Source organism: Apodemus sylvaticus, chromosome 2 (genome assembly GCF_947179515.1).
Source record: "Apodemus sylvaticus chromosome 2, mApoSyl1.1, whole genome shotgun sequence".
NCBI classification, from domain to species: Eukaryota; Metazoa; Chordata; class Mammalia; order Rodentia; family Muridae; genus Apodemus; species Apodemus sylvaticus.
In genome coordinates, this window is record NC_067473.1 from 67,939,005 (window position 1) to 67,956,512 (window position 17,508).

A 17,508-nucleotide genomic window follows, 5' to 3' on the forward strand; every position below is an offset into this window, starting at 1 on the left:
TTTCCTGCTGGAGATTCTGAGTTAAATGAGTCAGCGAAGGATCTTGGCTGCTCTTCTATCTGTTGGGAATGGAAGAGATACACGGGGCCTCTGAGATCTGCATTTAAACTATGAAGATGCAGAAGTCCCTAGTCAAGGGCCTGTCATCAATGTGCTCTTCAACCGTCTGACCCCATCTCTTCCTGCTTCTCAGATGTCTTCCTCTACAGCTTCTCTTTATCTTTCTCTACCCCAGGAGACATGTGGCTCTCTACTGGCTCCTTTTCTCCAGCAATAAGACACCTAGGATGCAAATTACCTTTTTTTTTTCATTTCTAATTTTTACAATGTAAGAAATGGTAAGGTAAGACATGCAAATCTTCTTTTTATAGCAAGTGCAAGAAGAGTCTAAAATGATGAAATATAAATCACTGGTCCAGGTTTTCTAGAGATGACCTGGTCTCTATGTCCACGGGAAAAGGTTCAAGGAAGAACTTAATACTACTGGATTGCTATCTGAAGTCAGATCTGAGATTTTAATTATGAATTACACATTTTAAGTCATCTTTTGAGCAGAAACACTGATTATGAGAAATTAGTCATATTGAAATAAAAGTGATAACATTAAACATTTTCTGAGAAATCCACTACAGACATGCACATTGATAACTTTTTATTTGACATTCAGATTTCAGAATCATATATTTGCATAAGATAATAACAATGATTCTAACTATTTCCGTTAAGAACTTGGCATTGGTTCAACTGATCCCTTTTCTTCCTCTATTTGTTTTAAGCTTCATACTGTTGTAGCACCAAGAAGACAGTAACATTACCACTGGGTAAATGCAACATGGTAGGCAGGCTGCCTTAAATCTTGGTTTGTTTGGCAAGATGCAGTTTAACAAATGGGACAGGGGAGGGTAGGAAGACAGGAGGGGAGCTCATGAAAGAAACATGGGTAAATGTTCATGCTCCAGCAAGCTTAGCCTAAGACAGGAAATGTGTTATCTACACCTGCGACATGTCAGCATTTAGAGTTCATATCTGAGGTTCTTTCACATACTCAGTGATTACAACCCCTCCGACCATACAGCAGAGAGAAACAGTTCAGGAACCAGGCACATGGTTGACTGGGGTGCAGAAACAGGCTTCAGGTGGTCTCCATAGCCACACTAATTTCTGGTGATGTCAGTAAATATGGTCCATGAATTAATATTCTGTTTTTTAGTGTGAAATGTGTTTTTCCGCCAAGATTTATTTATTTATATGTCTGAGTACTCTATCCGCATGTACACCTGCATGCCATAAGAGGGCATCAGATTCCATTACAGATGGTTGTAAGCCACCATGTGGTTGCTGGGAACTGAACTCAGGACCTCTGCAAGAGTGACCAGTGCCCCTAACCACTGAGCAATCTTTCCAGCCCCGAGTGCAAAACATGTTAAAAGTGACTGAACTTTCAGGCTTACGATCAATTTCTCAGCACAAAGCTTTTGGGTGTGTCACAATTTTCATAAAGACACTGCATTTCTAGAGAGCAGAGTGCTTACTTTCAAATTTTTAGGGGTTCATGTTGGAGTGAGTCCTGAACTACCATTTCTCACTTACCCATAGTCTATGTAGCTGCTTGCTTTCAAAGCTAACAATTAGGTCAATGATCCTTATCTTGTAAACGATGGTGCCAAAGTGAACTGCTGCCATTCTCTCACGGCACTGGGGAGATAATGTACACTACAGAGCGGAGTCTGACGTTAGGACACACTCAGAGCAGGCAGCCCTTGTTGTCAGGCACTTAAGGAAGTGCCACATTCCAATGCAACACACAACAGCTTCTGGTGCTTCAAAATTAAAATAAGAATCTTAAGGTAAATGGACTGATTAATTAAATTAAAATGATTAAAACTGAATTATATAATGTAATGATCTACATTAGCGATATTAGCCATATAATACAGCTATATTAGCCATATAATACAGCTTATTTCCTTTGATAGGCCATAATTTTTACCTCAATATACCATTGAGATATCATTTATAGAATACCCTGGAATCTATAAACACCACCATCTTTATTTTGTGGTGTGGCGGGTTGAACCCAAGGCCTTGGACATGCGCAACATCTGTTTCTGCTGCTCAGCTGTACCTCAAGCCCTCACACCTTGAAAGCTTGTGGCTCCCTATGGAGAAGTTTAGATTCCTGCCCACCTATGTAATTGTTCCTGCTGAGCAGTGAACCAGTGGGCAGGGAAGGGAAGGCACAGGCACAAGATGGATGCCACACTGTAGGTTAGCTCTTGATGGCCATGGTCCAGAGGAGTGGCTGGTCAGTTTCCACAGTGACAAGGCCGGACCCATCGTAGGTGTTAGAAGTACTGACCAGTGTTCCAAAGCCAAGCACATCATTTGCTGTGGGGAAAAGGAAACAGATTAGTGAATAGAAACGAGTCACAGTGGATACGAGTTTGTCAATAGCTACAGTAACACAGTTGATCACATACTTTGACTGAAGTCATACAGAGGCAGAGTGGAGGGAACACGTGGTGCAGGTTTTCAAAGCAAGAATTTCCACAGTGTTCTTTGCCCGGTCTGCTCACAACTTGCCACTACCACTCACCTTTTGGGGCTCTATATTATTATTGATAATAAATTTCATTAGCACCCTCCTCTTTTTCTTTACTAATCCTAAACTCAAAACAAATATCTGTCATGTGCCATTTTCTTTCTTGCTTGCCTAGGAAAGCTTTATTTATTTTTTGATATTACTGAGATAAAATTTTATAAAATCATTAAACTCTATAAGGCACAATACAAGTCATAGAGGACAGAAAACTAGATACCAAAAAAAGCGTAGAGTTTATGTTATTACTTTTGTCTCATAAAGGAAGCCCATGGTGAGCATGCTTATATTCTGGAAAGTTAATGGGAACACGAAAGTCAAAGCTGACTTAGATGTGCAATGCTATATTAGTTATACACTCAGCTCAAGATGAAGGCAAGGGATAAGACTGCCCCTCACACACTTGACTATGGGAGTCAAAGTGTAAGTTTGAGCCATGTAGTTAGAGATTGTATGTTTATCAATCTTACAGGCATATATATGTAAATGTGTATTTTATTTCCTAACAGGTTAGCACCTTGGCACAAAGTGTTTATTCATAGCATGCCATTTTGCCACTGTGACTTCAAACAGCTCTCTTGCAAATAGCCTTTGATTAACAGAATTCTCATGGTTAAAATGTGAAGTGAAACATAAACCAACACAAAGCAGAAACTGCCCTTTCCTTCAGAATCTACCTCCACAATTCAGTGTTTGACGGGGAATAGTTCAGTTAGAAGGCTCACACTACACTAGACAGGGCCTGCTGTTTTTCAGAGGACATCTTGAACACGCAATTTAAACCCTGGTAACTGTACTTCAAGTCAATGTATAGTCAGCATTACTACTGCAGCTGATTTTTCTTTATTAAAATTTCAGTCATTTGCTTTTTGTAGCTGACAACATCTTTCCTAATTTGAAGGAGAAGCAACCAGGTAGAACTGTCCAGAAATGCAATGACCTTGCTATGAACAGTACTGTAACATGCTCTGTGGGAAGCTCCTGTCTCAACTGAAGCTTTCTGTGATACAGTTTCTGAATGATGGTGATATACATATCAGTATTTCCAGATTCAGACAGTTTTACATGGTATGGATAATGAGGGTTGAGTGGAAGTCATGGTGGGGTTACAGTGGTACACTTGCTAACTCCAAATGATAATCTTGCTTACTGATAAGACTGCATTCGGTTTTTTTGTTTTTGTTTTTGTCCACTTTTGGAATTCACTCTGTAGACCAGGCTGGCCTTGGACTCAAATATCTGCCTGCCTCTGCCTCTTGAGAGCTGGAATACTGCTCAGCAACAAAACATGTTTAAGTCTAGAAGCCAATTAGATGAAAATCCTAGTTTTAACTGAGCTCAAAGGATCACAGCATAAAATTGTTGCCGTGGTTGATTGATGTGCATGAATTCCTTTCTGATTTCTGAGATCTAAGAATTCTAGGCTTTCAGAGGTAGGAAACCACATCATGTATATTTGTTTTTATAAGATATGATATATCCTATTTAGTTTTCAAATGGGAAAATAATTGACCTGTATGTATTAGAACACATAGGAATGAGGACTTTTCAGAAAACAGTTCAGTGAGCAAGACAACCGTAAGGTAAGGTAGGCTTTATTCTATAACATTGGCTTTTCCTGCAATGGTAATTAATGGCACCACGTGTGTGTGTGTGATAATGTCCCAGTTTATAGAAACTGAACTGAAAGTAGAAACTAGCATGAAGAAGCTGAAACAGGACAATTCATTTAAGCTTCCAGTATCAAGGGCCTGGGTGGGAACTGCTAAACGGGCACGCTGTGCACGCGGGATCCTTCTCATGCCATAGACTTCTGAGCCCTAGACTAGCATTGCTGTTCTCTTTGGTCACAGAAGTTTCCTTCTGAAATGGGTGGTGGTTACTGCAGAGCTCATAATCAGTCAAAGTGCTGAAAATGAATGGATGGTTGAATGCTCAGCCCAGTATTGACATCTGTGTCAAACCCTTCCCTCCTCCTCCTTGCCTGCCCTTGGGTTCAGGGAACGTCCTGGAAGAAGGGGTGGGAAGATGGTAAGAGTGGGAAGAAGAGGGTGTGGGACTGTGTCTTCTGGGCATGGTGTGGCCACTGCCCTCTTGAACTCATTATTTGCAAAGACAGTACAAATTTGGGTCCATCAACAATTATACCACAGACAGGGAGGTGCTCATGAGGCCCTCCTTCCTGACAATTTATCCTTGAGAGAGGAGAGGGAAACATTTTCTTCAACAGTCCAGTAAGGAGTCCAGCCTTCTGCCCATTACCTCTGAGTATGTCTATGCCAGCAACCTAATTAAACTCAATCTTTGAATTTCTCTCTCATACACACATATGACAAGAAAGTAGAAGGGGGGAATAACTGGCAGGGGAAGGGGAATGGGTGGGCTAGTGGGGATTAGGAAAAAGTAATAGGAGAGTATGATTAAAATAAATTATATCCATGTAGCCATGTCATAGTAATCTCATCATTATATGTCATAAATAAATACTAATAAACCCTTTAAAAAACCCAACAAATTTACTATATAATTCTAAGAAAATCATTATTTTTAATACCACAATAAAATCTTCACAGAAAAAATGTTTGAGAGACATTTTGGGTTATGACTGGAGTCTCTTCATCCTCAAATATCTAAGGATTCAATCTTTAAATACAGAAGAGATGGAACACCTCCCTGATCTGTGACACATGCCACTGTAAATAGTTCAGATTTCAGAGTATATGAATAAATAATGTTATCTTGAGGATATATCTTAAGTCATAACACTATGTACACACAAGCTAATGTTACCTTCATATCTCATGTAGTGTAGTCATTGCATTTTAACTGTTCCCTGTCACACAAGGACAGACGTGGAACTGTCCACTGGTTGTCCTGTGTGCAGACAAGTTTTGTATTATGGAATACTTTGGATTTTTAGATTATGGGTGCTCATCCTAAAAATGAAACTGACAGAGTAAGTAAACTTCATATATGCTGGAGAAAAAACATTTTCTTATTTTCACACTAGAGAACTTGTCTAGAACAAGGCTGAGTTTTTAGACCATTTAGGATCAAGTTCAGAAAAAAAAAATCAAGTTCAGATATTCCTCTTCAGGACTGTAGAGTACAGGGAGCCATACAGAGATGCAGGAATCAACCAGTCATTCAGAGGAAGTCCTGTGTCTAACAAAGGACAAGAAACACACACACACACACACACACACACACACACACACACACACAATGGGATTACAAGCAACCACAGTCCCTAGGCTTGACCTTTGTGCAAATGTAAATACTGCATCTCTATCCTTTTCCACCCATCTTCCTGGTGGTGAGGGCAGGTTGTTGGGCAGGCCTGACAGCACAGACTAGTTGAGCTCTCATCCTAGTGAAATTTCACAGGTTCACAGTTGGGTGTTGGCCGAGGTAAGCTTAACCTTTGGGTGTCATACTGTAGTGAAGTCGACCTCAGAAATACAAGAAACATTCTCATAGACATAATGGTTTTTACCTTCTGTTCTCTTCTTCCAGGTGTAAGGAAGAGAACCACAATCTTGTAGAGACAAAGCTTCTATCTGTCAAAACAGTGTGGACCCTTTCATGGGGAGTACAGAAGGATAGACCCAAGTTCTCATTCACTGACTCACCGAGCTGAGTTATTTAATGTGGGCTCAGGTTCCTTAAGTGCAGAATGTAACAGTCCGGGCTTCACAAGTGTCGGTATAGAGAATGCAGGGTCAGATTTCTAACATAAAATAAGTACTCAGAAAATTTTCACCTCATTTTGTTTTCTCTGGCTATTCTCCTTAAAGAACAGGTTAGGGTTGCCTCTTACAATGAGAAGAGAGGTGTATAATGATTTAAGCACTTAGCAGATACTTTCATACAAGCTATTAGCATGTAGCTGCCTGGGTTGAATGAAGTAAACTCATATCTTGTTAAAGCTGCTTCTGTGAATACCACCTCGCTCATGTATGTGTATGACTTTGTTTTCTACATACAACTGGCTATTTAAATATGTGAGGTCTATATCTGTGAATTCAAACTACCATGGGTTGAACATTTGGGAGAACACATCTTTGTCTTAGACATATACAGACTATTTTTTCTTAGAATTATTTCTTGAAAAGTATAGTTATAAAAACAACTTATATTATATTTCTATTATAAATGATACATTTATCAGAGTTTGAATTCAGAAGGTACCAGGGATTAAAGATGAGTGTTTCTGTTCCTAATGGTCTCATGTTTTAGTAAAAGTGACAGGACAGGACAGATTCAGTCCCCTGTCAGCCCATGAGAATTGTGTCTCTTCGTCTGATTACACAGACTATGCTCATCATTCCACATGCCAGGGCCACAGCCTCACATGGCAGCTTATAAACGGCATAAGACTCTCAGCCTTAAGTTAAGTTGTTTCAGAAGAGTAAACCTTATGAATAGGTCAATAGATATTTGAAGTCTCAATATGCTCATTTTTACAGACTGTGATAACTGTCCTTTAGGCAGAGGAATACCTAGAAGAAGCTGTAGGAAGAATACTGAAAAAAAACTTAAAGCCTAAAACAAACCAAACTTGAAAGTTTCAAAGGCATGTACCCTGTATCTGATATGGCTAATAAAAAGGTAGAGTACTGCCCGAGCTTTGGCAGTTAATGTACGTGCACTCCTTTTAAAGCGCTGTCTAGTCCTTGTCTTCTTCCTCACGTCTGATCATACCATCCCTGAAAGAATACCTGGTGTTGGATTCTAATTGCAATGGAGATAGCTGTCCAATGGGAAAAAAAGCAAAATACCTCCCTTTACCTAGCCACACATCTTGGCACGACAGTTAGGACTCTCTATCACTTGGCTATTTTTTTACCTACTTGCCAGCCATTCTCTGGAGCTGTCTGTTCCTTGAGGAAGTCATACATCTCCCATTTTTATGGAAAATTTTGGGTCCCCTCCAGGAAGTCTGCAAATTGGATGCACACAGTCTGAGTTCACAGGTCCTGCCTTAGCCTATATTTTCCACCCTACAGTGACTAAGTTAACAGTTGTTTGTCTAGTTGGACAAACTCCCTAGAATACACTTATCATTAGATGCTGACTATTTAGAATTCTAGTTCAGGACATAAAAAGTATCCAATGAGCCTGAAGCACCCTGTTCCAAAAATAAAAAAAATGATCTAAAAATCTGTTTAGACATGTCACAAGGACAGAGTAGCTGGATCAATCTGAGGTAGAAAAGAATGCTTAGGGAAATGTATAACAATACATTTAATAAATACTTATGCTTAAGCCCCAAAGACAGGGGGAGAGAAGAAAATCTCTTTACAGTAAAATGTCAGCTCTAAAGAAGAGTGACAGAAAGTCACTATTTTGCAGCAAGCAGTGTAATAACTGGGTCAGGCAAAACCATCAGTGCTAAATCACCAGTTGAAATGATGTTGGCAAGCGGATGATCACAGTATCAATGTGCCACTCCTATGTTGTTTTCAATTTCAGAAGAACAAAGGGAACAGCCAGATCTCGGGACCTTCAGATCTTAGCCAGATGATCAATGATCAAGCAGCATCAGTAATAAAAGGACAAGCAGTGCTTCCATGCCTCCTGAGCTGATGCTAATGAGGGATACAGTACAATGTAAATGTTACTTTTTGCTTCAAACTGCTTGACCTGAATCTGAAAATGGATAATGAAACAGATAAGTATTGATCATGGGGGGTGGTAAAGAAATTAGATGTCAGGACACCTCAAAATAGTGTCATGAACCCCCAAATTAGTGGGGAGACTTCTCTGGTACAGCAAAGCAAACAGGCATGTCAATTAAAGACAACATATAACATTTTAAAAGTAGGTCTAATATTTAAAACACTCGATAAAAAGCAATTAGACACATGTATGCGTATGGTCTGAGTGCCTCTGTCCTATCAATGTATACTTTGGGGCAGTGGTAATGTGGAAATTGTGCTGGTCTTCAGGAGATTGGAGAAAAGGCAAAGGGGTCCCAAGGAAGCACTGCCCTCTCTTCACCCGTTTCTGCAAAAGTTCACTCAACGCCATAGCTTCTGACTGATTTGTACTAAGACCATTCTGAACTGAAGAAAATTTGTCTGATCTAGATAGAGATTGTGTATCCGAGATTCGGCTTCTGAGAGGAGCTCCAGAGAGTGATCATACAGCCTGGGGTGAGGCAACGAATGAGTCCTGTTGCTGTCACACTGAAGCTGTCCAAGCACAGCCTTTGCTTACGCTTTGATGTAAGAGGGTCTTGATATTAACCTGTATTTTCCAGAAGAACGCCCTATGCTGAGACAATGACGAGTGAAACTTGCTCTTATGCTGGCCTCTGATAATAGTCACACTGGGCATTCCCTCTGAACTTTATCTCCCCAAACTCTGACCACTGGATGTTTCCTGAGGTCATCACTCAGCCCCTTTGCAGCCTAACAAGGAATCTTCATGCATCAAAGCATCACCTCTCAGTGGCCGCGTGCCTCCTCAGTTCATCTATGCACTCAGTGGTCACACATCCACACACCCCTGCCTGAGGCCTGGGGGATGCCTGGGTTTCAGATGCTCAATCACTAATTAATTAATTTTAATTTTTACTTCTATTCAGCCTGCTATCCCAAAATTCAATTAGATCAGAGAAATTCTGCTATTTGTTGGAATCACAACTAATTATACCAGTTTGAATCTCTCTTCCAAGATCAATACTTTCCAATGCTTAGTTCTGCCTGAAATAAGCAAAAAACATATTTCTTTGTTAAAACACATTCCCCAATATGTTACATCAATAGTATATCCTATTCAGGGCAGGCTCTACAGAAGTTAAAGAGAAAAGACCACTGGGTTTATAAGACAAAAAGGACAGTCCACGTCCATAAAATGTGACCAGTTTGCAGTAATTATTTGGGTCAAACTGTCAAAAACTGCCAGAAAGTCTTCCCTGTGTGCATAGATAGCACTGACTGACTAGAAAAGGGCTGTTCTTCTGCACTCGGCATCTGTCACTCAGCGCAGCGTCCTGTGGTCACTGGTGTGCTGGAAACTCTCCACACAAATATGAGAAGTATGACAGGTCCAGGTCCATGTCCAGGGTCTCCTCCCAGGGTTCCTGGCTGGAGAAGAGGGCAGTCATGCAGTGTGGCAACTGGGCCTTGGTGCCACCTCGGGAACAGAGCGCCCAGCCTTCCCTTCTACTACTCTAATATCCCAGGGGTTTGTCGGAAAAATCCTCAGGCGACCTCAGCATCCATTTAGAAGATGCCAATAATGTCTGTCACTGTTATTTCTCACACTGTAAGGTGAAGATGAATGAGTTAATGCCTGCACACAGCTCTGATTTCTCTGGAAAAGCACACAAAGTCTATATTATAGCATCATTTCATCCACACCAAGGAGGCCTTGAAGTTACATTTGCTTCCATTTTTCAAATGTCAACTGAGATTATTATGAGTATATCAAAAAATCCAAATGGCACAGAAAAGTGAAGAAAGATGGGAAGATGTGTGGGAGCCCAGAATGAATGCATAATGCCAAGTCTACAGCGGCTGTGTAAGCCCACTAAGCGAAGGAGGCGGAAGTCCTGCTCTTTAGAATTTAATAATCAAGCCAACTAACTGCATACAGGCAAACAAAAAAATAACTAGCATCAGTATTTGGATGAGGGAGTTTCCAAGGACTATTAGTGCAGGATGTTAACTATCTCCTCAGATCAGAGCAATGAGAGAAGGCAGAGGAAACTCCGAGACAATCTTGTGAAGAGCTAATGCAAAGCAAACTTATCTAACAAAGATTTTGCTTGAACTAGTCTGTTTACTGGAACCTCTAGTAGCCTACTGATGCCCCATGGCAGGGATGATCTGCCCCCACAATTAGAAGGCTAGATCTCAGGTGCCCAGAGCACCTGCTATCACCAATTCCTTGCAGGCAAACAGGCTTATGCTATGTGGTGGCAGCATCTGGATTAAGTTTTTCTGTGGGAACATGAAAATATGGAAGTTGTGAAAGTCAGTGCTCCACTCTGGTTTAAGAAAAGACAAAAAGTAAATGCAGGAACAATGTTATATGGTCTTAAGGGGAGAGGGAAAGAAATCTTGCTGTATCTGTAATGTGTGCATGACCTGTAAAGGGGCTGGACATGGTTCAGCAATTAATTAAGAGCACTGGCTGTTATTTCATAGGACCCAGGCTCAGTTTCCAGCACCCATATGGCAGCTCACAACTGTATGTAACTCAAGTTCCAGGCGCTCCGACAACCCTGAAAACAAAACACTGGTGCACATAAAATAAAAATACAGTTTCAAAAAGAATTAAAGGTGAAATGCAGTAATCTATCTTCATTTTTCAACATGGGAAAACACTTCAAGGTACCAAAAGACTTACTTAAAAGCCTCTGTTGTAATTCTAGGGACATGAGTGGTGTTGTCAGAAAAGGTGTAAAAAAAAAATCATTGCAACTAAACGAATAAAAATTCAGGTTTTCAAGAAATTTCTCACCAATGACAACAAAATAAAGAAATGAAGAAAGACAATTTTAATATTAAAAACATTCCATAAAAGCCGTTATACTATCTTTTCATCCAAGCTAGCACAGTGATCACCTGTCACAGCTGGGGCTTAGGGGCTCTATGTATTGCATTTGATGTCTCATGACCTGTGTCTCTATCAAGCAGAAAGCTGTCCCCAAGACTAAGGTGTTCCTTTTCATCTAAGAGCCTATGTAAAAGCAGCTGAGACCAGAGGAGGATCTACTGATGCTGCTCCTGTGTTCAGGAGTCCGACACACACACTCCTGGAATTCAGTTCTACCTTGCTGTGCCTTCTGCCTGCAGCCCCTTCTCATGCTAGCGCATGGCCAGAGAGAGTTCTGGATAGTGTTCAATATTTTACTTATTTATTTCTGTTTTATTTTGTTCAGTATTTAAATACATATCAAATGAGTCAATAGTTTATTTACTACACTAGTCATTTTGATGGATGATTATCTTCTGAATATTTTTTAATTTATTGGATATTTTCTTTATTTATATTTCAAACATTTGCCCCTTTTCAGATTTCCCCTTTGGAAACCTCCTATTCCATTCCCCCTACCCCTGCCTCTATGAGGGTGCTCCCCCCTTCTGTCCTCCTGCCCTGGCATTCCCCTACACTGGGGCATCAAACACCCTCAGGCCCAAGGGCCTCTCCTCCTACTGATGTCCAACAAGGCCTTCCTCTGCAGTATATGTGGCCAGAGGCATGAGTCCTCCATGTGTATTCTTTGGTTGGTGGTCCAGTCCCCAGGAGCACTGGAGGAGGGGGGAGGTTCTGGCTGGTTGACACTATTGCTCCCTCCATGGGGCTGCAAATCCCCTCAGGTCATTCAGTTCCTTCTCCAACTCCTCCATCAGGGACCCCCAAGCTCAGTCTAATGGTTGGTTGTGAGCCTCTGTATTTGTCAGGCTCTGGCAGACCCTCTAAGAAGACAGCCATATCGGGTTTCCATTAGCAAGCACTTCCCTGCATCCACAATAACATCCAGGTTTGGTGGCTGTATATGGTATGGATCCCCAGGTGGGACAGTTTCTGGATGGCCTTTCCTTCGGTCTCAGATCCACACTTTGTCTCTATATTTCCTCCTGTGAGTATTTTGTTCACTGTTCTAAAAAGCACTGAAGCATTCACATTTTGGCCTTCCTTTTTATGATTCATATGGCCTATGAAGTGGATCTTAGGTACTCTGAACATTTGGGCTAATACCCACTTATCAGTGAGTACATACCATGCTTGTTCCTTTGTGACTGAGTCACCTCACTTAGGATGATATTCTCAAGTTCTATCCATTTGCCTGCGAATTGTTTTTAATAGCTGAGTAGTATTCTATAATGTAATATACCACCTTTTCTGTATCCATTTCTCTGTTGAGGGACATCTGGGTTCTTTTCAGCTTCTGAATATTATAAATAAGGCTGCTATGAACATAGTGGAGCATGTGTCCTTATTACATATTGACACATATTCTGGGTGTATGCCCAGGAGTGGTATAGCTAGGTCCTCAGGTAGTACTATGACCTATTTTCTGAGGAACCTAGAAACTGAAAAGTGATTTCCAGAGTGGTTGCACCAGCTTGCAATCCCACCAGCAATGAAGGAGTCTTCCTCTTTCTCCACATCCTCACCATCATCTGCTGTCACCTGAGTTTTTGAACTTAGCCATTCTGACTGGTGTGAGGTGAAATCTCAGGGTTGTTTAAATTTGCATTTCCCTGATGACTAAGGATGTTGAACATGTCTTCAGGTGTTTCTCAGGCCTCCCAGTTTCCTCAGTTGAGAATCCTGCTTATTGCTGTTCCCCATTTTTTTTAATAGGGTTATTTGGTTCTCTGGAGTGCAACTTAAGTTCTTTGTATATATTGGATATTAGCACTCTAATCTGATGTAGGATTGGTGAAGACCTTTTTGTAATCTGTTGGTTGCCATTTTGTATTAATGACAATGTCCTTTGCCTTACAGAAGCTTTGCAGTTTTATGAGGTCCCATTTGTCAATTCTTGATCTTAGAGCATAAATCTTTCGTGTTCTGTTCAGGAACTTTTCCCCTGTGCCAATGTGTTCGAGACTTTTTTCCACTTTCTCTTCTATTACATTCAGTGTATCTGGTTTAATGTGGAGGTTCTTGATCCACTTGGACTTGAGCTTTGTAAAGGGAGATAAGAATGGATCAATTTGTATTCTACAAGTTGATCGCCAGTTGAAGAAGCACCATTTGTTAAAAATGCTGTCTTTTTTACCACTGGATGATTTTAGTTCCTTTTTCAAAAATCAAGTGACCTTAGGTGTGTGGGTTCATTTCTGGGTCATCAATTCTATTCTACCTGTCACTGCACCAATGCCATGTAGTTTTTGTTTTGTGTTTTAATCACTATCAGGGACGGTGATTCCCATAGCCGTTCTTTTACTGTCGAGAATAGCTTTCACTATCCTGGGTTTTGTATTATTCCAAATGAATTTGAGAATTGCTCTTTCTAATTCTAAGAATAATTGAGTTGGAATTTTGATGGCAATTGCATTGAATCTGTAGATTGCTTTCAGCAAGATGGCCATTTTCATTATATTAATCCTCCCAATCCAGGAGCATGGGAGATCTTTCCATCTTCTGAGGTCTTCTTTGATTTCTTTCTTCAGAGAATTGAAGTTCTTATCATACAGATCTTTCACTTGTTTGGTTAGAGTCACACCAAGATACTTTATATTGTTTGGGACTATTGCAAAGGATGTCTTTTCCCTAATTGCTTTCTCAACTTGTTTATCCTTTGAGTATAGGAACGCTTATGATTTATTTGAGTTAATTTTATATCCAGCCACTTTGCTGAAGTTGTTTATTAGGTTTAGGATTTTTCTGGTGGAATTTTTATATCATATCCTCTGCAAATAGTTATACTTTGACTTCTTCCTTTCCAATTTGTATCCCTTTGACCCCCTTTGGTTATCTAACTGCTCTAGCTAGAACTTCAAATACTATATTGAATAACTATGGAGAAAGAGGGCAGCCTTGTCTAGTCCCTGATTTTAGTGGGATTGTTTCAAGTTTCTCTCCATTTAGTTTGAGGTTGGCTACTAGTTTGCTGCATATTGCTGTTCCTATGTTTTGGTATGGACCTTGAATTTCTGGTCTTTCCAAGACTTTTAGCATGAAGAGATCCTGAATTTTGTCAAATGCTTTTTCAGCATCTAATGAAATGACCATGTGGGTTTTTTTTTCTTTGACTTTGTTTATGTAGTGGATTACATTGATGGATTTCTGTATATTGAACCATCCCGTCATCCCTGGGATGAAGCCTACTTGATCGTGGTGAATGATGTTTTGATGTGCTTTTGGATTCAGTTGGCAAGAATTTTATTGAGTATTTTTGCATCAATATTCACAAGGGAAATTCATCTGAAGTTCTCTTTCTTTGTTAGATATTTGTGTGGTTTGGTATCAGCACAATTGTGGCTTCATAGAATGAGTTGGGTAGTGTTCCTTCTGTTTCTATTTTGTGGAATAGTTTGAAGATTATTGGCATTAGGTCTTCTTTGAAGGTCTGATAGAATTCTGCACTAAAATCTGTGCTTTTTTGGTTGGGGGACTTTTAATGACTGCTTCTGTTTCTTTAGAGGTTACAGGACTGTTTAGATGGTTTATCTGATCCTAATTTAACTTTGGTATTTGGTATCTGTCTAGAAAATTGTCCATTTCATCCAATTTTCCAGTTGCGTTGAGTATAAGCTTTTGTAGTAGGATCTGATGATTTTTTGAATTTCCTCAGTTTCTGTTGTTATATCTCCCTTTTTATTTATGATTTTGTTAATTTGGATACTGTTTCTTTGCCCTCTGGTTAATCTGGCTAAAGATTTATCCATCTTGTAGATTTTTTCAAAGAACCAGCTCGTGATTTTGTTGATTCTTTGTATAGTTCTTTTTGTTTCTGCTTGGTATATTTCAGCACTGAATTTGCTTCTTTCCGGCCATCTACTCCTCTTGGGTGTAGTTGCTTCTTTTTTTCTAGACCTTTCAGGTGTTCTGTTAAACCACTTGTGTATGCTCTCTCCAGTTTCTCTTTAGAAGCACTCAGAGCTATGAGTTTTCTTCTTACCACTGCTGTCATTGCGTCCCATAAGTTTGGGTATGTTGTGGCTTCATTTTCATTAAATTCTAAAAAGTCTTTAATTTCTTTATTTCTTCCCTGAGTGCAATGTTCAAAGTCCATATGCATGTGTGTTTTCCATTGTTTTTGTTTGAATCTAAGACCAGCCTCAGACAATGGTGATCTGATAGGGTGCATGGAATAATTTCAATATTTCTATATCTGTTAAGGCCTGTTTTGTGATCTATTATATGGTCAGTTTTGGAGAAGGCATTATGAGGTACTGAGATGAAGGTATATTCTTTTGCTTTAGGATGGAATATTCTATAAATATGTTAGATCCATTTGGTTCATAACTTTAATAAGTTTCACTGTGTCTCTGTTTAGTTTCTGTTAACATGATTTGTCCATTGTTGAGAGTGGGGTGTTGAAGTCTCCCACTATTATTGTGTGGGGTACAATGTGTGCTTTGAGCTTTAGTAAGGTTTCTTTTATGAATGTGGGTCCCATTGCATTCAGAGCATAGACGTTCAGAATTGAGAATTAAATATGAAATCTCCCTCCTTATCTTTTTTGACAACTTTTGGTTGAAAGTCAATTTTATCAGATATTAGAGTGGTCACTCCTGCTTTTTTCTTGGGACCATTTGCTTGGAAAATTGTTTTCCAGCACTGTATTCTGAGGTAGTATTTGTCTTTGACACTGAGGTGCATTTTTTGTATGCAACAAAATGCTGGGTCCCCTTTATGTACCTAGTCTATGTCTTTTTATTGTGGAATTGAGTACATTGATGTTAAGAGGTATTAAGGACTAGTGATTGTTGCTTCCTGTTATTTTTTATGTTATTTTTATGTTTGTGTGGCTATCTTCTTATTAGTTTTTTTGAAAGAATATTACTTTCTTGTTTATTCTAGGCTGTAGTTTCCCTCTTTGTATAGGCATTTTCCATCTATTATCCTTTGTAAAGCTGGATTTATGGAAAGGTATTGTGTAAATTTGATTTTGTCATGCAATATCTTGGTTCTTCATCTATGGCAATTGAGTTTTTCTGGGCTGGCATTTGTGTTCTCTTAAGCTTTGTATGAGACCTGCCTAGGATCTTCTAGCTTTCATAGTATCTGCTGAGAAATCTGGTGTAATTCTGATAGGTCTTCCTTTATATGTTACTTGAACTTTTCCCCTCACTGCTTTTAATATTCTTTCTTTGTTTTGTGCATTTCATGTTTTGACTATTATATGCCATGAGTAATTTCTTTTCTGGTCCAATCTTTTTGGAGTTCTGCAGTCTTTTTGTATGTTTATGGACATCTCTTTCTTTAGGTTAGGGAAGTTTTCTTCTATAATTTTGTTGTCAATATTTACTGCCCATTTAAGTTGGGAATCTTCATTCTCTTCCATATCTATTGTCCTTGGGTTCAGTCTTCTCTTTGTGTCCTGAATTTCCTGTATGTTTTGGTTTAGGAGATTTTTGTATTTTGCATTTTCTTTGACTGTCCAGTGAATGTTTTCTATGGTATCTTCCGCACCTGAGATTCTCTCTTCTATCTCTTATATTCTGTTGGTGATGTTTGCATCTATTGCTCCTGAACTCTTTCCTACATTTTCTAGCTCTAGGTTGTCTCCATTTGTGATTTCTTTATTGTTTCTATTTCCATTTTTAGATACTGGATGGTTTTGTTCAATTCCTTCACCTGTTTGGTTGTGTTTTTCTCCAATACTTTAATGGATTTTTGCATTACATCTTTAAGGGCTTCTACCTGCTTACCTGTGTTCTCTTGTATTTCTTTAAGGGAGTTATTTATATTCTTCTTAAATCAAAGTCTTGCTTTTCTTGTGTGTTGGGGTATCCAGAGCTCGCTATGGTGGGGGAACTGGATTCTGAAGATGCCAAGTAACTTTGGTTTCTGTTACTTATGTTTTGCCCTTTCCTCTTGCCACCTGGTTATCTCTGGTGTTAGCAGGTCTTGTGGCTTGTTCTTTCTGTAAGACTGTATGTCAGTACTCCTTGGAGACCAGTTCTTTCCCAGAGGAATTTGGGTATGGAGTGCTGTGGCACAGGGTCAACTCTGGGGTACAGACAGAAACAGCAAGGATCCTGTCCCATGTGTTTCCTTGGTTCCTGTGTCCTGAGGGCTCCATGGTGGTGGTGGTGAGATCCCTCTAGGGCCAGGAATTTGAACAGAAGCGGTGGTCTTACTTGTACTCACAGGCTTTTCAGCACTCCTGGGAGACCTGCTCTATCCTGGTGGTAATTGTGTATATGGAGAGCTGTGGCACAGGATAAGCTCTGGGCGCAAATGGAAACCAGAAGGATCCGGGCCGGTCC

The 17,508-nt window shown here is 39.8% G+C and overlaps 1 protein-coding gene across 2 annotated transcripts in view; it reads right to left on the bottom strand.

Annotated features, from left to right (window-relative positions):
* Positions 1 to 637: 637 nt before the first annotated feature.
* The window catches only part of Tpk1 (thiamin pyrophosphokinase 1), a 370,262-nt gene continuing 353,391 nt past the window's right edge, over positions 638 to 17,508 (bottom strand). For both annotated transcript variants that reach the window (XM_052173583.1, XM_052173581.1), the window contains one exon: positions 638 to 2,388. In XM_052173583.1, coding sequence (XP_052029543.1) covers positions 2,270 to 2,388 — 119 coding nt within the window. In that variant the 3' untranslated portion in view covers positions 638 to 2,269. The remainder of the gene's footprint in view (positions 2,389 to 17,508) is intronic.